Consider the following 21,070-nt stretch of genomic DNA (forward strand, 5'->3'; position numbering starts at 1 on the left):
CCTAATTATGACTAACCCGTATGTTGAAAGTCTACGAATCCCGCCAAAGGAATCAAGTCATGTGTAATTCTCCTTACATAAGGATTTCTGATTTTATGTTATAATGCAACCGAACCCTGTGTGGGCTGCCTACGTATCCCCCACGGGAATCAGGTCAGCGTAGTTCGCACGCATAAGATATTTTTTTTTTTTTTTTTAAATGCAACCGAACCCTATGTGGGCTGCCTACGTATCCCACCACGGGAATCAGGTCGGAACGTAGTTCGTACTGCATAAGATATTTTAGATTTTTGTTGTAAAGCAACCGAACCCTATGTAGGCTGCCTACGTATCCCCCATGGGAATCAGGTCAGCGTAGTTCGTACTGCATAAGATATTTGTTTTTTGGATTTTTGTTGTAAAGCAACCGAACCCTACGTGGGCTGCCTACGTATCCCCCATGGGAATCAGGTCAGCGTAGTTCGTACGCATGCAAATGGGAAAAATTCTAACCTAGTATGACCGAGTCCCTATGTGGGCTGCCTACGTATCCCACCACGGGAATCAGGTCGGAACGTAGTTCGTATCGTGGTTGTTAAAGGAAAGGTTGCAAACTAACCGTCTTACCTAATGTCGTCCTTTGACTTCTTCTTAGATTGCTAGCTTTCAGGCTTATGTCATCACCTATCGGCTATTTCAATTTCTTTCGAGTGGAATCTTGTTTTATCCTCTAAACTCTTTGTTGTACGTTATTTATTCGTTCGTTTTATGTCACAATCGTAAAGTTGGCAAATTTGAGTAGAAAAATAATAATAATAGATGATTAATGACAATACTTAACAACGTGACACTTAGTATAAGAGGTGATGCCTTAAAACCAAAGAGGAAAAAAGTAGCAGTTTATAGTAGAAGGACAGAAGATGTAAAACTGGGCAAGCAGAGTTGATGTACACAAATATAGCATGGGACAAAACACATTGTCATGGCATAAGTGCACTCAAGTTGCAAATAAGAACTCAACGTATTGACTTTGACAATTTCACATGGGATGCACAAATAGGGTGAGGGTACAAATTTAAACCTAAACAACTATGGGAGAAAAATCATTGTAGATGGAGGCCGAAATCCCTTTTAGTTCAACTGGTTTTCTAAAGGGAAGAAACCAGCTTCGAGTAACAATCTTTCTAAAGCGGAGATTCTCCATTGCCATTTAAACAAATTCAGAAATCAGATTTCAGCAAGTTGTAGGGAGAGATTAATCTTAAAATATTACCAAACTTCATTTTCGAATAGAGGACAAACAAGGGATCAACAACTTCATTTTCCAGAACTGATCATGAAAAAGGAATAAGATATTTTAACAGCATCAATTGTTTTAACAGCAGCTGAATACAAAATAAGGATTTGGGACTAAATGAGGCCAATGAACAACATAGGCATACTATATAGTCGTTTCGCTACATCTAAACCACACAGAGGAATCCTCTCTTGAACTTCATAACGAGACAAGAGGATCGACAAAGGAAATGCTCGATATCAGCACAACAAATATCAAGCCTCAAACATATAATAGTAATGTGCTCCGAAGACATGATTTTACACTGGGAAACAGAAACTCTAATTCAGGCTTTTATTTCAAACGAGCAGATTCATTTCGCATTCCCAGTGAAAGAAACAGAGGAAATATTGAAGTTTAAAGTTTACCGACCTGTTTTAACCACATACACGATATACTTGAGATATACACAACACGGTGTGTATATCAAATGTATATCGGATGTATGCCCTCTTCTTATCTTGATAACCCAACCGTATATCCTATGTATATTCGGTTTTAAAGTAAGTTAAGTCCTGGAAATTCAAGTCTGAACATCCAAACTACCGTATACATCTTTCAAATTCATTTTAGCGATTAATAATCTATCCTAGCAGCTCCCAAACATCAAGCAAATAGTAGGATAACAAAGAAACTACATAATTACTACACAGAAAACAGAAATAAGCTGGGATTTTGACTAAAATAGAAGCTAACGACTAAAACAATAAATCCCATAATATTACATGTAAAACCATTTTAAATGTTCAGTAATCAAAATAAATCATACTTCACAATTCACAGACCAAGGCAAAGCAAAGCTATGAAGCTTATAAAATCGATTAAGTCATGTTGAACTCTAAATAACCCAGAACGCAGAATTAAGAAACCGATTGGAAATACTGAACAGCAGCAGAACATACACAGTTTCAAGTCCGAAATTGATTCCAATACAACATTATCAGCTAAAGAAAACTAGACAGCAGACGATATTACCTTTTTGTGGTACAGTGACGTGGGGTCGTCGAGGGTTGCGAATCCACACCCGAACTCGACGAGCTCAAACTCGATAAGAGTAACTGGAGTTTAAAAAAAAATCAAGGAAAGACGAGTAAAGTGATTGTTGGCTGTTTTCGTTGATTAAGATTGATGCTTTGGTAGGGATTTCGGTTCTAAATCTTTTCCGTTGATTCGGGTTTTTTGTTCCTAAAAAAAAAACAAACCATTCAAGATCCAAAAATCCCCCTTTCTTTTGCGATCTTTCTTTTTTCAGTGGGTTTTGGTTCCAGATCCTTGTTTTTTCTTCTCTTCCTTTTTCGATCCCCCTTTTCTCTTCCTCCTTTCTCTTCTTATAGGTTTTGTTTCTTTTTGTGCCGAGGAAAGGGGGGAAGGAGGAGCGGGAGAGAGAGGGAACGAGGGAACAAGTGTGGGGAACAAGCGGGGAACAGGGAATAGTGGGTGAGGCGGCCAGGATTTGGTCGCGGAGGTGGGAGAAAAGAGAGAGGGGTGAGCGGCGGTGGTGGAAAGGGAAAGAGAGAGAGGGAGGCGGAAAAGAAGGGGAGAAAATGGAAAGGGAAAGGAAAGAAAGAGGGAGGGAATTAGGTTTTAGGGGGGAATTGGACCGGGTCGGGTAAAATTGTGATTTGGGCTGGTCCGTTTATTTAGGGGTAATGGGCTGGTCCGTTTAGTATTTTAGTTGGGTTAAAATGTGGGTTGGGTATTTAAATGTGGGGTTGTTTAGTTGGGTAGGGAAATAATATTATATTTGTATTTTGGGCCGTTAATTTGGCTGAAAAATATTGGTCCTTCCTCCGCTATTTAATTATTCTTTGGGATTCTAACTGGTATAATATATTATGTAATTAATAATTAATATGTAGAAGAAATAAATATTTTGCAAAAAATGTTGTCTTGTAATCAATTTAACGATTCCAAACCCGAAAAATGAAACGATGACTAACCGTTTAAAATCTGTGATAAAGTAATACTTATAATGTTAAAAGATAAAAGTAGCGAAAATAATAGTAGTGAAAATAAAGTATTTAGCTCGTCAATAAATTTAGAAACCCCGGGTAAATTAAATAGGAGAGGGACAAAATTGGGTGTCAACACATAGCACCTCGGGTAATACTTCTCTCCAATGGTGCTTCGATGCTTCTAGCCTTTTCCTCAGGTTTTGGATTATTGTTTTGTTTGTGGATTCCGCTTGCCCGTTTGCACATGGGTGATATGGGGTCGACACAATCTTCTTGATCTTCAACCCTTCGAGAAAGTTGTTGACCTTGCTACCCACGAATTGAGGACCGTTATCACAAGTTATTTCGGCCGGGATGCCAAAACGGCAGACGATGTGATCCCAAATGAAGTCGATAACCTCCTTTTCTCTGATTTTTTCAAAGGCCTGTGCTTCGACCCATTTAGAAAAATAGTCAGTCATAAATAAGATAAAACGGGGTAACGGACCCACGATGTCCATTCCCCACTTCATGAACGGCCATGGTGAGACCACCGAATGCAGCAACTCCCCGGGCCGGTGAACCATCGGGGCATGTCTCTGACACCCATCACACTTTTGGACAAAACTTTTCGCGTCCTCATCCATACGATTCCAGTAGTATCCGGCTCTGATAAGCTTTCGGACCAGAGCTTCCGCCCCAGAGTGATTTCCGCAGGTTCCTTCATGTACTTCTCTCATCACATACTCCGTTTCCCCAGGGCCCAAACATTTAGCCAAGGGTCCGTAGAAAGATCGCCGGTATAATTGGCCGTCCACTAAGCAAAAACGGGCCGCTTTCGTTCGTAACGAACGTGACTCCTTCGGGTCGCTTGGGAGCTTATCATCACGCATGTAGTCAATGTATTTGTTGCGCCAATCCCAAGTCAAACCTGTTGAATATATTTCGGCATGCCCGCTTTCCATGGCCGTGTTTGATAGTAGCACCGTTGATCCAGGGTTGATTTCGGCCCCTTCGACCACGGATCCCAAATTTGCCAATGCATCGGCCTCGCAGTTCTTCTCTCTTGGTATATGCTGCATGGTCCATTTTTTAAATCGGTGAAGTACCACTTGGGTTTTTTCGAGGTACCTCTGCATCCGTTCGTCCTTGACTTCAAACGTGCCATTCACCTGGTTTGCGACCAAAAGCGAGTCACACTTTGCCTCGATAGTTTCTGCCCCCATGCTCCGGGCCAATTCCAAACCTGCGAACATAGCCTCATACTCGGCTTCATTGTTAGTTAATCTGGTAGTTTTGATTGACTGTCGGATAACATCACCGGCCGGGGCCCTAAGGACAATACCAAGCCCGGAACCTCTAAGGTTCGAGGCCCCGTCCGTATACAGAGACCAAATGCCCGTGGCCTTTCCCGAGGTCAGTAGGAATTCTTTTTCGACCTCGAGAACCATGGCCGGGGCGAAGTCTGCTACGAAATCGGCCAAGATTTGGGATTTGATGGCCATTCGGGGTTTGTATTCGAGGTCGTAACCGCTAACCTCTACAGCCCACTTCGTTAGCCTACCCGACAACTCCGGTTTATGCATGATATTTTTCAAAGTATAAGTAGTTACTACACATATGGGATGGCTTTGAAAATAAGGTTTAAGCTTTCTGGAGGCGCTCACTAGTGCTAATGCCAGTTTTTCCAAATGGGGGTAACGGGTCTCCGCGTCCCCCAATGTTCTACTTACATAATAGATAGGGAATTGCGTAACTGATTCTTCTCGGACCAAAACGCCGCTTACCGCCACTTTGGAGACAGCTAGATACAGAAACAGTGTCTCACCTGCCTTCGGTGTGTGCAGTAGAGGGGGGCTAGATAAGTATTTCTTCAGATCCTGTAGAGCTTCTTGGCACTCGGGTGTCCAGGCAAAATCGTTCTTCTTTCTGAGCAAGGAGAAGAACCGGTGACTCCTGTCCGAGGATCTCGATATGAAGCGACTCAGTGCTGCGATTCTCCCGGTGAGTTTCTGAACACCCTTTATGTTGTTCACCACTTCAATATCTTCGATGGCTTTGATCTTATCCGGGTTGATTTCGATCCCTCGGTTTGACACCATGAAACCCAGGAATCTGCCAGATCTTACTCCGAAGGCACACTTCTCCGGGTTGAGCTTCATGTTGTATTTGCGAAGCACATCGAAGGTTTCCTGCAAATGCTTTAAATGGTCCTCTGTTTCCAGGGACTTAACAACCATATCGTTAACGTAAACTTCCATTGTTTTCCCTATTTGTTCTTCGAACATTCCATTAACTAGGCGTTGATAGGTTGCACCGGCATTTTTTAATCCGAAAGGCATGACATTATAACAGTAGGTCCCGTACCGGGTGATGAAGGACGTTTTCTCTTGGTCCTCCGGGTACATCCGGATCTGGTTGTACCCGGAGTAAGCGTCGAGAAAACTCAACATCTCGTGACCGGCCGTTGCATCGATCATCCTATCGATGTGAGGCAACGGAAACGAGTCCTTCGGACATGCCTTGTTTAAATATTTGAAATCAACACACATTCGAAATTTGTTACCTTTTTTGGGCACTACCACAACGTTAGCCAGCCACTCCGGGTACTTCACTTCCCGTATGGAGCCTATTTTCAAAAGTTTTGTTACCTCGTCCTTCACGAATGCGTGCTTAGCCTCCGCCATGGGTCTTCTTTTCTGCTTCACCGGAGAAAACTTCCCGTCCAGGCTGAGCTTGTGAGTTGCTATGTCCGGTGATATACCTGTCATATCTATATGCGACCATGCAAAGCAATCGGCATTAGCACGGAGGAATTCAATTAATTGACGCCTGAGCTCCGGGGTGAGCCCCGTGCCCAGGTATACCTTTCTATCCGGGAGATATTCGAACAGGATGACCTGCTCCAGCTCCTCCACTGTTGACTGGCTTGCATCTGAATCATCTGGCATGACAAACGACCTGGGTACCTCGTAATCTTCCTCCTCATGCACCGGATTAAACCCGGCGCTCTTTGATTGCTATTTGGGAACTCCCCTTCCCCCCCTATTGCACATTTCTCTTCCGGCCCCTTGGGCCGATGTGCCACTTCCTCTACTGCGAACATTTCCCTTGCAGCGGGTTGCTCGCCTCGGATGGTTTTCACTCCTTCCGGCGTGGGGAACTTTAACAGCTGGTGTAGTGTTGAAGGTACTGCCCTCATGTTATGTATCCAAGGTCTGCCCAATAGTGCATTATATTTCATGTCCCCCTCGATCACGTAGAACACCGTTTGCTGAATGGTGCCACCCACGTTTACAGGCAGTGAGATTTCCCCTTTTGTGGTTTCGCTTGCCATATTAAACCCACTTAATACCCGGGCCACGGGCACGATCTGACCGAGCAGCCCCAGCTGTTCGACCACCCTCCATCGGATGATGTTGGCCGAGCTACCTGGGTCAACCAAAATTCGTTTGACCTTAGTTTTAAAGACTAGCATAGAAATTACCAATGCATCATTATGGGGTTGGATGATGCCCTCCGCGTCTTCGTCATCAAAGAAGATAGATCCCTTGGTCGAACGATCTCGGGTGCGCTTTTCTCGGACAATAGAGATCTTTGTCCGTTTCATTACCGGCCCTCGAGGGACATCAGTGCCCCCTACTATCATGTTGATCGTATGTTGGGGTTCAACAGGCTCGGACCTTTGATAGGATTCTCTTTCCTTATAGTGATTTTTGGCCCTCTCGCTCAGCAAATCTCGGAGGTGACCGTTTTTCAACAGCCGGGCTACCTCCTCTCTCAATTGACGGCAATCTTCAGTTCGATGACCGTGGGTCCCGTGATATTCGCACACTACGCTCGGATCTCGCTGACCCGGGTCTGTCCTCAATGGTTTAGGCCATCTTACATCGGGTACACGCCCAATGGCTGAGACTAGTCCCGAGGTACTAACGTTGAAGTTGTACTCCGAAATTTTTGGAGGTACTTTATTGCTGGCGGAACTTCCGGTATCACTCCTGAACGAGAGTCCCCGACTGTTAGACGGGCGTTCAACCCGCTTGCTGCCCCGTCCCGAGAAATGGCTCGGATTCTCTGTTGTTTTTTCCGACCTGAGATTTTGCTTCTCCGTGTAAGGATATGGCCGGAACCTCTCTTTCGATGATTCGGACTTGACTTCATATCCCTTCCTCGGTGCCTCGAAACCTCTATTTACTTTGGACCTCACCGGAGAGAGCTCGAGTTGGTCATCCTCCACCCAAATTTTCGACTCATACCTGTTGTGGACGTCGGCCCAGGTTACGGCCTCGTATTCTAACAAACTTTCTTTCAATTTGGCCGAGGCCACAGAACTTAGCACGTTGAGTCCTTTCGTGAAGGCCTGCGCGGCCCATTCTTCTGGCACCGGAGGGAGCTCCATTCGTTCCCTCTGGAACCGGGTGACGAATTCCCGTAGTAGCTCATCGTCCCTTTGGGTTATCCGGAAGATATCAGCCTTACGGGCTTGCACCTTTATCGCACCGGCATGTGCCTTCACGAACGCATCGGCGAGCATTTCGAAAGAAGTGATCGAATGCTCGGGTAGGTGGTCATACCATGTCAACGCTCCCTTCGACAGAGTTTCCCCAAATTTCTTTAACAACACCGACTCGATATCATCCTCTTCCATATCATTGCCTTTTATGGCACAAGTATACGAGGTCACGTGCTCGTGCGGGTCCGTGGTGCCGTCATATTTCTGTATGTCGGGCATTTTGAACCTCTTCGGGATCAGTTTCGGGGCCGCACTTGGCGGAAAAGGCCTTTGGATGTACCTCTTCGAATTCGGTCCCTTCTTAGAGGTGGAGCCCCCGGTATCTGGTCCACCCGTGAATTGTACGTCTCGACCCTCTTCTCGGTCGAATCCACCCGTTTCGCCAAGGTCTCGAGCATTTTTAGGACCTCAGTTGAGGAGCCGGCTCTGGAGCCATCGCTCTCGACCATTCGCTCTCTGTTTCTTCCGGTTTCAGCCGTACCCTTTGACTTTACCGGCCCTGCTTCACCCTTTCCGCTCTGCAGCTGAGCAATCGCTAGCCCTTGAATGGAACTTCAGGTAAGTTCTGAGAGTAGGTTAGGCCTGTTAGATAGTTTGTAATATATATGAAGTAGGATTGTCCCAAAATATAAGGCAAAAAGAGTTTGAACACTTAATATATTAAAAGTCTTGGTATTATTTAAAATTTGAATTACAAGAACACGTTGTTCATGAAAGAACATGCCTATTTACGAAACAAGGTGACTATTCAGAAAAGTCACTATTCTAACTCTATAAATAAGGCTTTCCTTCGTGAAGTGACTATGAAAAATTTACAGGGATAATCTGAGCTTTATTGTATCTAGAAGGAAATTGCTTGTATTTTCCCTGATATGTATACGGGTAAAATCTCTTTAAGGAAAGTCGATTTATCCACGCCTCGAAGCCATTTCTTCATCAATTATGTTTGCCTGTTTTTCTAACAAGGCCATTCATATGTCAAAAGAAAATACTATGAGGTATAGAAATCCTTCAAGCTCTTAGCTTATTCAATTAATAGTTTAATACCGTCTTATGTAGAGCAACCATAGATGGATTCCAACTGATGGACGAAGAAGTTGTTGGCAAACATACGAGTAGGGATTAAAGCTTTACATAGAGTATTAATCATATACGTACAAATAGACAGAGGTAGATGAAAGTCATGCTTTTCAAGTAAAATTGAACACATGACTTATAAAAACAAACTTCATTGTCGATCTGTATAATTTATATATCGTCAGTATATATAATTTTAAATTCTTAACCGAAAAGTTCAAGTTAAATGCACTGACCATGCATATAATATTTGCATGATCGAGAACTATAATAAAGAAATACCCACACTGCAGAAAAAACGAAAAAGACAGGAAAGTGCAAATGGAAGAGGAGTCATTAGTCAATGTGCATGTTGCATTTATATGACTTTACTAGTATTTTTTAATTATGACTTGACGGTGGATACTTACTGGCTAGATAAACATGCTGGCAAGTTTTATTAAATTTTTAATTATGATAATATTATTTTGTCGGTAAGATTAAAGATATTATTCAGTTTTGTAAAATGGCAAATCTATCAGCATTAACAGTTATGCGAGATTGGAGGATGCTAAAAAAGAGCGAACAATTTTGAGAATATAATTATATCAAGGAACAACGAATAGTATTACGATTGGGGGATGTAAAGGGAAATACTTGATGAGAAGTAAAAGATGAATATTTTTATTACAAAATATATAACAGTAATTATTTATATTATAATATGATTTTCTTAACGACCACGCGCAGCGCAGATATATGCACGGGTGAAAAAATAAAGGCACACACTTTAATTACCACGTACAGAGTCACAATAGCCTTCAAACAAAATAATTAAGGAATACTGAAATTACCCTTGCACCAAGCAGGCAGACATGACCACGGGATAATTACCCCTGTAAAAGGTAAGACTACGGCCACGTAGCTGCTTTTCTAGAGACTTATATATAGAAGTCATCATAGGCTCTCATGCATTTATCATCTGGTTACTTTCATAAGAGTCTCTTCTCCCACCACTCTTTGAACAATATATCTCTAATACTATATGCTCTTTTGCTTGTCATTTTGATTGTATATCCAACCTTAAGTTCCTACAATATGTTTTCCATTCTACTTCAAAACCATGTCATTAGATCCTCAGAACGATCAGATGAAATTGGGACGATACAGAGAAGATCGTCACATCCAGATAAGAAGAGCATCTCCCGCCAACCAAAATCAGCTAATTACAAACCACCCACTCCTATCACAAAAACTGGGACTAGTACAAAGAGTGTACTCAATGACCCAAGTTTACAGTCCACATGGGCTCATCGAGCATGGATGGTCAGTGGGTTCACCACCGTGCTGATTTCTTTAGCAAGTTCCGCCACAGGGGCCATAGACTCACATACATGGGTCGGGCCCCTTATAGCAGGTTTCATCGGCTACGTCTTATCAGACTTAGTTAGTGGAATCTTTCACTGGGCAATTGACAATTACGGCAGTGCCAAAACCCCTGTATTCGGGAGACTAATTGATGCATTTCAAGATCACCATCAATGGCCATGGAGTACCACCCGGTATCAATTTGCTAAAAATCTGCACGAGCACGCACGTGCAGTGACTTTCACAGTCCTCCCGATCAACCTTCTCTGTAACAACCCGACGATTCTGGCTTTCGTGGGAGTTCTTTCGGGTTGCCTTATGTTCAGCCTGCAGATTCATTCATGGGCTCATGGCACAAAAAGTGAGTTACCTTCAATCGTGTTAGCACTACAAGATGCTGGAATAATTCTTTCGAGGTCAAATCACGCCGCGCATCATCGCCCCCCTTACAACAACAGTTATTGCACTGTGAGTGGATTATGGAACCAGTATTTGGATAGATATAAGTTTTTTGAGTTGCCGGAGATGATTTTCTTCTATAAATTTGGAGTTCGGCCGCGGTCTTGGAATGAACCAACTTCAGAATGGACTGAAGAAACTGAGACACTTGAATCTCTGCCTGCTTCACATTGAATTCAATTAGTCCCTGCAAGAACGGTACAAGATCACATGTTTTGAAGGGTTGTCTGGTAGGGTGTATAAAAATGGTATTGAATAAAGTGTGTAAGTAATGTTGTAATTTGTTATGTTGTTTATCCGTGGTTTGATTTTTTGTATTAAATGGAAAGGGTGTATTAGAATAAGAATAGTACTGAATCGGGTGTATAAGAAAAAATTATAATTGTAATTGAAAATAAGAAATTATTTTTAAGTCAATCAATAATTAATAAATATTGTACAATCAGAAATACTATGATAATATACACAAGTATAAAAAGAGATCAAACAAGAAAATGTTATAAAATCAAAGAGTAACAATATAAAAGGATGAAAGCTATAGAATTATAGAGACAAGAGATGAGAACTTTCTTATTCATCCAAGTGTGTTCTCAAGTATGTTCAAGTGTATAGCCATTACATACCATGTAGCTATTTATAGGAATACATGACATTAATCCTTGAGAATGTGGGGAAGATTATGGGGTGTGGGAGATCAATGGTGAGGTAGTGGATGTGTGACATTACTACACATAATGGTGGCCATTACACCTAGAAGTTATGGACATCCACATAAATAATATATTTACAACAGAAAATAAATTAAAAAAAAATACAGAAAAAATCATTACAACTATCCACCATACCGCGGGGGCACCTTACTTAGTTCACTAGTTGTCATACACGTAGCAACACATCCATGAAGACGTCTTTCCAATACAGTTTTCGTACCAATAATTCGATTCATGGTACTATAATGTACCCATCAAACATGTGAATATGTAATGTACCTGTCAACAAATTAATCCTTTGTACTAAATCGGGCGGAGTTGGTTGAGTGAGTGATCTCTCACATGGGAAATTTGGGATTGATACTATGTACTATGTATAGCATTTTCTCTGTCCCATACTTGCACATTTTCTTTTTTATTTTTTCTCATATCATATTTATATTAAAAGTATTTAATTTTAAGAAATCAAATCTTACCTAAAATGAGATCATTTATATAATATGAACATTTAAGATTTATTTTTAAGCAATCAGTTTTGGAAAAGTATACTTTCATTTTAAATTTTATGCTCAATCAAATAATACTACATGTAATCGGCAATAATTGTAGGGTGTTAGATTGTCGTATCTCCACGAGGAATGAACAAGTGCGTAAAAGGTCTGCCACTTTTTTTTTTTTTTTTTTTTTTAAATCCTCCATTACGGAATGGGGTTAGGATGACCCCAACCTGTATATACCAACCAAAGGGAAAGATATACGATTAGGAGTCTTATCCTTGCCTCCATGTGGAGTGCAAAGGACTTGCACAATTTGTGTGCTTTATAGTTCAGGTTGTCTATTTTTCTTTTGTCCTTTGTTTCACTATAAAGAAACGTGAACCTTGTTTTTTGCATTATATAAAAACCGCCCCCGGGGACTATAATTTTTTTTTAAAAAAAAAAAAACTATAAAGAAACGTTAACGATGGAAAACAAAATCAACAGAACACACATAAATTTAATATAAAGTTCGGTTGTTCTTTTTAATTTTTATCGTATATAATACATGCATAAGCTATGCTGGAGCTTATTCATTATCTTGTGCGGAATATATAGCAACAACATACCCAGTATAATTTCACCATCGGGTTGGGGAGAATAGAGGAATATAATGTGAAATAAGGATTAAGGAATTGTTCTTTTTTTTTTTTTTTTAAATGGCCTAAATAGAGCATAGTGCAAATTAATGACTTTTACTTATTTCTTATCATTCTTGGAACGGAAAAGGCTCAAATATGTCATCGAACTATCAGAAATGACTCATTTATGCCATTCGTCAATAATTTGGCTCATTTATGCCATCGAACTATCAGAAATGGCTCATCCATGCCATTTTTCATTAATGCAGGTTTTACAATGCCAGATATGACACTTAGCCTCCAATTAGAGGTCCATATCATTTAATTAAACCAGCACAAATTTGTGGGTTGGGTTTTGGTTTAATTTAAGATTTAATTTGTGTTGGTTTAATTAAACGACGTGGACCTCTAATTGGTGACCAAGTGTCATATCTGGTATTGTAAAACCGACTTTTTAGAAAAATGGTATGGATGAGCCATTTCTGATAGTTCGGTGGCATAAATGAGCCAAACTATTGACGAGTGGCATAAATGAGCCATTTCTGATAGTTCGATGGCATATTTGAGCCTTTTCCGTTCTTATAAACAATGGATTATATAGTATGCTTTGAAACAGTGCAAGTCTTATGAACGGATACCCTATATGGTTATTTTTCCACTAAATTATTTAGTCTGGGATATTTGTATTCTTGAAATTAAGATTATACTATAAAACATAAAAATATTAGTTACGTGCATAGAAAACTAAATTATTGTGTTGAACGCATGTTTATAAAGTTTCAAAAATGATATTTTCTCAATTTTTATTTAGGATATTAAAAGTGATCATATTTCTCTCATTTCCCCTTTTATCTTATACCTTATTTTGCAAATCCAATTCAATAAATACAAAAGAAAACTAAACTTTGTGTTGAACCTTTTTATATTTATTATTCATGAAACTAATATTTTATAATAAGATTACAAAAGCATTACAATAATACATATAAAACTATGTGTTGCTTCGGATTTCTAATTCAGTTCTTCTATGGAATACAATATTTATTTTATAGTTTCATTTTGATTATTAAATTTTTAATTATGATAATATTATTTTGTCGGTAAGATTAAAGATATTATTCAGTTTTGTAAAATGGCAAATCTATCAGCATTAACAGTTATGCGAGATTGGAGGATGCTAAAAAAGAGCGAACAATTTTGAGAATATAATTATATCAAGGAACAACGAATAGTATTACGATTGGGGGATGTAAAGGGAAATACTTGATGAGAAGTAAAAGATGAATATTTTTATTACAAAATATATAACAGTAATTATTTATATTATAATATGATTTTCTTAACGACCACGCGCAGCGCAGATATATGCACGGGTGAAAAAATAAAGGCACACACTTTAATTACCACGTACAGAGTCACAATAGCCTTCAAACAAAATAATTAAGGAATACTGAAATTACCCTTGCACCAAGCAGGCAGACATGACCACGGGATAATTACCCCTGTAAAAGGTAAGACTACGGCCACGTAGCTGCTTTTCTAGAGACTTATATATAGAAGTCATCATAGGCTCTCATGCATTTATCATCTGGTTACTTTCATAAGAGTCTCTTCTCCCACCACTCTTTGAACAATATATCTCTAATACTATATGCTCTTTTGCTTGTCATTTTGATTGTATATCCAACCTTAAGTTCCTACAATATGTTTTCCATTCTACTTCAAAACCATGTCATTAGATCCTCAGAACGATCAGATGAAATTGGGACGATACAGAGAAGATCGTCACATCCAGATAAGAAGAGCATCTCCCGCCAACCAAAATCAGCTAATTACAAACCACCCACTCCTATCACAAAAACTGGGACTAGTACAAAGAGTGTACTCAATGACCCGAGTTTACAGTCCACATGGGCTCATCGAGCATGGATGGTCAGTGGGCTCACCACCGTGCTGATTTCTTTAGCAAGTTCCGCCACAGGGGCCATAGACTCACATACATGGGTCGGGCCCCTTATAGCAGGTTTCATCGGCTACGTCTTATCAGACTTAGTTAGTGGAATCTTTCACTGGGCAATTGACAATTACGGCAGTGCCAAAACCCCTGTATTCGGGAGACTAATTGATGCATTTCAAGATCACCATCAATGGCCATGGAGTACCACCCGGTATCAATTTGCTAAAAATCTGCACGAGCACGCACGTGCAGTGACTTTCACAGTCCTCCCGATCAACCTTCTCTGTAACAACCCGACGATTCTGGCTTTCGTGGGAGTTCTTTCGGGTTGCCTTATGTTCAGCCTGCAGATTCATTCATGGGCTCATGGCACAAAAAGTGAGTTACCTTCAATCGTGTTAGCACTACAAGATGCTGGAATAATTCTTTCGAGGTCAAATCACGCCGCGCATCATCGCCCCCCTTACAACAACAGTTATTGCACTGTGAGTGGATTATGGAACCAGTATTTGGATAGATATAAGTTTTTTGAGTTGCCGGAGATGATTTTCTTCTATAAATTTGGAGTTCGGCCGCGGTCTTGGAATGAACCAACTTCAGAATGGACTGAAGAAACTGAGACACTTGAATCTCTGCCTGCTTCACATTGAATTCAATTAGTCCCTGCAAGAACGGTACAAGATCACATGTTTTGAATGGTTGTCTGGTAGGGTGTATAAAAATGGTATTGAATAAAGTGTGTAAGTAATGTTGTAATTTGTTATGTTGTTTATCCGTGGTTTGATTTTTTGTATTAAATGGAAAGGGTGTATTAGAATAAGAATAGTACTGAATCGGGTGTATAAGAAAAAATTATAATTGTAATTGAAAATAAGAAATTATTTTTAAGTCAATCAATAATTAATAAATATTGTACAATCAGAAATACTATGATAATATACACAAGTATAAAAAGAGATCAAACAAGAAAATGTTATAAAATCAAAGAGTAACAATATAAAAGGATGAAAGCAATAGAATTATAGAGACAAGAGATGAGAACTTTCTTATTCATCCAAGTGTGTTCTCAAGTATGTTCAAGTGTATAGCCATTACATACCATGTAGCTATTTATAGGAATACATGACATTAATCCTTGAGAATGTGGGGAAGATTATGGGGTGTGGGAGATCAATGGTGAGGTAGTGGATGTGTGACATTACTACACATAATGGTGGCCATTACACCTAGAAGTTATGGACATCCACATAAATAATATATTTACAACAGAAAATAAATTAAAAAAAAATACAGAAAAAATCATTACAACTATCCACCATACCGCGGGGGCACCTTACTTAGTTCACTAGTTGTCATACACGTAGCAACACATCCATGAAGACGTCTTTCCAATACAGTTTTCGTACCAATAATTCGATTCATGGTACTATAATGTACCCATCAAACATGTGAATATGTAATGTACCTGTCAACAAATTAATCCTTTGTACTAAATCGGGCGGAGTTGGTTGAGTGAGTGATCTCTCACATGGGAAATTTGGGATTGATACTATGTACTATGTATAGCATTTTCTCTGTCCCATACTTGCACATTTTCTTTTTTATTTTCTCATATCATATTTATATTAAAAGTATTTAATTTTAAGAAATCAAATCTTACCTAAAATGAGATCATTTATATAATATGAACATTTAAGATTTATTTTTAAGCAATCAGTTTTGGAAAAGTATACTTTCATTTTAAATTTTATGCTCAATCAAATAATACTACATGTAATCGGCAATAATTGTAGGGTGTTAGATTGTCGTATCTCCACGAGGAATGAACAAGTGCGTAAAAGGTCTGCCACTTTTTTTTTTTTTTTTTTAAATCCTCCATTACGGAATGGGGTTAGGATGACCCCAACCTGTATATACCAACCAAAGGGAAAGATATACGATTAGGAGTCTTATCCTTGCCTCCATGTGGAGTGCAAAGGACTTGCACAATTTGTGTGCTTTATAGTTCAGGTTGTCTATTTTTCTTTTGTCCTTTGTTTCACTATAAAGAAACGTGAACCTTGTTTTTTGCATTATATAAAAACCGCCCCCGGGGACTATAATTTTTTTTTTAAAAAAAAAAAACTATAAAGAAACGTTAACGATGGAAAACAAAATCAACAGAACACACATAAATTTAATATAAAGTTCGGTTGTTCTTTTTAATTTTTATCGTATATAATACATGCATAAGCTATGCTGGAGCTTATTCATTATCTTGTGCGGAATATATAGCAACAACATACCCAGTATAATTTCACCATCGGGTTGGGAGAATAGAGGAATATAATGTGAAATAAGGATTAAGGAATTGTTCTTTTTTTTTTTTTTTAAATGGCCTAAATAGAGCATAGTGCAAATTAATGACTTTTACTTATTTCTTATCATTCTTGGAACGGAAAAGGCTCAAATATGTCATCGAACTATCAGAAATGACTCATTTATGCCATTCGTCAATAATTTGGCTCATTTATGCCATCGAACTATCAGAAATGGCTCATCCATGCCATTTTTCATTAATGCAGGTTTTACAATGCCAGATATGACACTTAGCCTCCAATTAGAGGTCCATATCATTTAATTAAACCAGCACAAATTTGTGGGTTGGGTTTTGGTTTAATTTAAGATTTAATTTGTGTTGGTTTAATTAAACGACGTGGACCTCTAATTGGTGACCAAGTGTCATATCTGGTATTGTAAAACCGACTTTTTAGAAAAATGGTATGGATGAGCCATTTCTGATAGTTCGGTGGCATAAATGAGCCAAACTATTGACGAGTGGCATAAATGAGCCATTTCTGATAGTTCGATGGCATATTTGAGCCTTTTCCGTTCTTATAAACAATGGATTATATAGTTTGCTTTGAAACAGTGCAAGTCTTATGAACGGATACCCTATATGGTTATTTTTCCACTAAATTATTTAGTCTGGGATATTTGTATTCTTGAAATTAAGATTATACTATAAAACATAAAAATATTAGTTACGTGCATAGAAAACTAAATTATTGTGTTGAACGCATGTTTATAAAGTTTCAAAAATGATATTTTCTCAATTTTTATTTAGGATATTAAAAGTGATCATATTTCTCTCATTTCCCCTTTTATCTTATACCTTATTTTGCAAATCCAATTCAATAAATACAAAAGAAAACTAAACTTTGTGTTGAACCTTTTTATATTTATTATTCATGAAACTAATATTTTATAATAAGATTACAAAAGCATTACAATAATACATATAAAACTATGTGTTGCTTCGGATTTCTAATTCAGTTCTTCTATGGAATACAATATTTATTTTATAGTTTCATTTTGATTATTAAATTTTTAATTATGATAATATTATTTTTTCGGTAAGATTAAAGATATTATTCAGTTTTGTAAAATGGCAAATCTATCAGCATTAACAGTTATGCGAGATTGGAGGATGCTAAAAAAGAGCGAACAATTTTGAGAATATAATTATATCAAGGAACAACGAATAGTATTACGATTGGGGGATGTAAAGGGAAATACTTGATGAGAAGTAAAAGATGAATATTTTTATTACAAAATATATAACAGTAATTATTTATATTATAATATGATTTTCTTAACGACCACGCGCAGCGCAGATATATGCACGGGTGAAAAAATAAAGGCACACACTTTAATTACCACGTACAGAGTCACAATAGCCTTCAAACAAAATAATTAAGGAATACTGAAATTACCCTTGCACCAAGCAGGCAGACATGACCACGGGATAATTACCCCTGTAAAAGGTAAGACTACGGCCACGTAGCTGCTTTTCTAGAGACTTATATATAGAAGTCATCATAGGCTCTCATGCATTTATCATCTGGTTACTTTCATAAGAGTCTCTTCTCCCACCACTCTTTGAACAATATATCTCTAATACTATATGCTCTTTTGCTTGTCATTTTGATTGTATATCCAACCTTAAGTTCCTACAATATGTTTTCCATTCTACTTCAAAACCATGTCATTAGATCCTCAGAACGATCAGATGAAATTGGGACGATACAGAGAAGATCGTCACATCCAGATAAGAAGAGCATCTCCCGCCAACCAAAATCAGCTAATTACAAACCACCCACTCCTATCACAAAAACTGGGACTAGTACAAAGAGTGTACTCAATGACCAGAGTTTACAGTCCACATGGGCTCATCGAGCATGGATGGTCAGTGGGTTCACCACTGTGCTGATTTCTTTAGCAAGTTCCGCCACAGGGGCCATAGACTCACATACATGGGTCGGGCCCCTTATAGCAGGTTTCATCGGCTACGTCTTATCAGACTTAGTTAGTGGAATCTTTCACTGGGCAATTGACAATTACGGCAGTGCCAAAACCCCTGTATTCGGGAGACTAATTGATGCATTTCAAGATCACCATCAATGGCCATGGAGTACCACCCGGTATCAATTTGCTAAAAATCTGCACGAGCACGCACGTGCAGTGACTTTCACAGTCCTCCCGATCAACCTTCTCTGTAACAACCCGACGATTCTGGCTTTCGTGGGAGTTCTTTCGGGTTGCCTTATGTTCAGCCTGCAGATTCATTCATGGGCTCATGGCACAAAAAGTGAGTTACCTTCAATCGTGTTAGCACTACAAGATGCTGGAATAATTCTTTCGAGGTCAAATCACGCCGCGCATCATCGCCCCCCTTACAACAACAGTTATTGCACTGTGAGTGGATTATGGAACCAGTATTTGGATAGATATAAGTTTTTTGAGTTGCCGGAGATGATTTTCTTCTATAAATTTAGAGTTCGGCTGCGGTCTTGGAATGAACCAACTTCAGAATGGACTGAAGAAACTGAGATACTTGAATCTCTGCCTGCTTCACATTGAATTCAATTAGTCCCTGCAAGAACGGTACAAGATCACATGTTTTGAAGGGTTGTCTGGTAGGGTGTATAAAAATGGTATTGAATAAAGTGTGTAAGTAATGTTGTAATTTGTTATGTTGTTTATCCGTGGTTTGATTTTTTGTATTAAATGGAAAGGGTGTATTAGAATAAGAATAGTACTGAATCGGGTGTATAAGAATGATATTGATGAATAAAAGTGTATTATAATGGTGGGATTAGATATGCTGGCATAATTACTTATTAACGGTTTGGTTTGTTGTATTATATGAATATGGTGAATTAGAATAGGAATAATACTGAATAGAGTGTATCTAAATAGGAACGGGTGTAAAACTAATACAATAAAAAACACTACCCCCACCAAACAAATGGTTACATAATACGAAAGCTAATGCATTTTTTTTATATACCTCCTATCAAACGACCCCTACGACAAACTGATTAAAAAAAAATAAAAACCCAAAAAATACCGACAAAGTTCGGCTTACTTAATTAGGCTTGATATTAGTATTAAAAAAATGGATCTAATTAGTTTAAATTCTTTTTAGGAGAAAATCGATGTTAGTCCAACCATGAACAATTACCGATAATTAAGAGCCTTAGGGGCTGGAGTTGGACTATACTTTCTTTCATGTCTATGATGCAATTAACATCTGTACCAGGCTGTGCAACAAAAATAAAGGTTGCTTTGTGCTGTTATTAAAGTTGTAGAGCAAATGAAAATTTTAATTCAATTGTGGTTTATGGCCAAATACTTCACAACAATTTCATCCTTGAAGTTGATGGATTTTTATAATGATCTCAAATTAATTTTACAATATTAACTGAGCTCAAATTAATTTTACAATATTAACTGAGCTCACAATTAAATATTTTAGTGCATCCAAAATAAAGGATTTTGCAATATCATATTCTTTCTCTTGTTAGGTAGTTTCCAAACAACTCCATGCAAGTTTACAAATTGGTTTCTTAATCAAGATTAAATTTCAATATGATTCATATTCTTTATCATATAGGATAAAATTACGGATAGTTAATTAGAAAATGATGAGTGTTTTAATTTATATGCTGGTCCTGATATTAGTTTGGATCGGATTATCTCTCACATTGGTAAAAGTTAAGAGATGGACTGCGTTATAAAAATGCTAGTAACAAAAATCTTGATTTATGACATTACCGGTGATTGGTATTCTCATAGGTATATTATAGTTGCAAAGTTAGTTTAGGTACTTCTGTAAGACAAAGTATTAATTTAGGTACTACTCATGAAATTACTGTCGAGAGTTGTAAGATAGTTTTAGTCAAATTAAAAAAGACAACCCGGTGGACTAAGGGTTCGGGGAGTATTGCATTACAAAGTTAAGAAAAAATCACTTAGTTTTACCAAAAAGCGTTATATATAACATAAACTTAGAGAAGGATGTTTAATACTGTACTGTGTAACATGAATTAAATTGAAAAGTTTGATCTTGCTATACTCACATTCCAAACTAAACCCATTAACACGTAATGACTACATGAATAGTGTAACCAATTAAACCCATCCAAAACGTACTTGTTTACAAATTGTAAATTATCTTGTTTTGTTTTCAGTCGATATTTGTACCTTGTTTGGGTCCAAATTAATATAAATTCACGCCATATAATTCATTAAAGAGAGAAACCCTTTGTGTTTCTTCTTCTTTTATGGAAATGGAGTATTCTTATTCCTCCATGGAT

The 21,070-nt window shown here is 38.3% G+C and overlaps 3 protein-coding genes across 3 annotated transcripts; all 3 read left to right on the forward strand.

Moving 5' to 3' along the window:
- Positions 1–9,690: 9,690 nt before the first annotated feature.
- On the forward strand, positions 9,691–11,012 carry LOC132617505 (fatty acid desaturase 4-like 1, chloroplastic). Its single transcript, XM_060332512.1, has one exon. It carries the CDS (start codon positions 9,788–9,790, stop codon positions 10,817–10,819), a length of 1,032 nt encoding a protein of 343 aa, XP_060188495.1. The 5' UTR covers positions 9,691–9,787; the 3' UTR covers positions 10,820–11,012.
- A 2,936-nt stretch (positions 11,013–13,948) lies between these two features.
- LOC132617537 (fatty acid desaturase 4-like 1, chloroplastic) lies at positions 13,949–15,272 on the forward strand. Its single transcript, XM_060332556.1, has one exon. The coding sequence runs from the start codon at positions 14,048–14,050 to the stop codon at positions 15,077–15,079; it is 1,032 nt and encodes a 343-aa protein (XP_060188539.1). The 5' UTR covers positions 13,949–14,047; the 3' UTR covers positions 15,080–15,272.
- Positions 15,273–18,187: 2,915 nt separating this feature from the next.
- LOC132617752 (fatty acid desaturase 4-like 1, chloroplastic) lies at positions 18,188–19,541 on the forward strand. Its single transcript, XM_060332824.1, has one exon. It carries the CDS (start codon positions 18,300–18,302, stop codon positions 19,329–19,331), a length of 1,032 nt encoding a protein of 343 aa, XP_060188807.1. The 5' UTR covers positions 18,188–18,299; the 3' UTR covers positions 19,332–19,541.
- Positions 19,542–21,070: the final 1,529 nt, after the last annotated feature.

Source organism: Lycium barbarum, chromosome 11 (genome assembly GCF_019175385.1).
Source record: "Lycium barbarum isolate Lr01 chromosome 11, ASM1917538v2, whole genome shotgun sequence".
Taxonomy (NCBI): Eukaryota; Viridiplantae; Streptophyta; class Magnoliopsida; order Solanales; family Solanaceae; genus Lycium; species Lycium barbarum.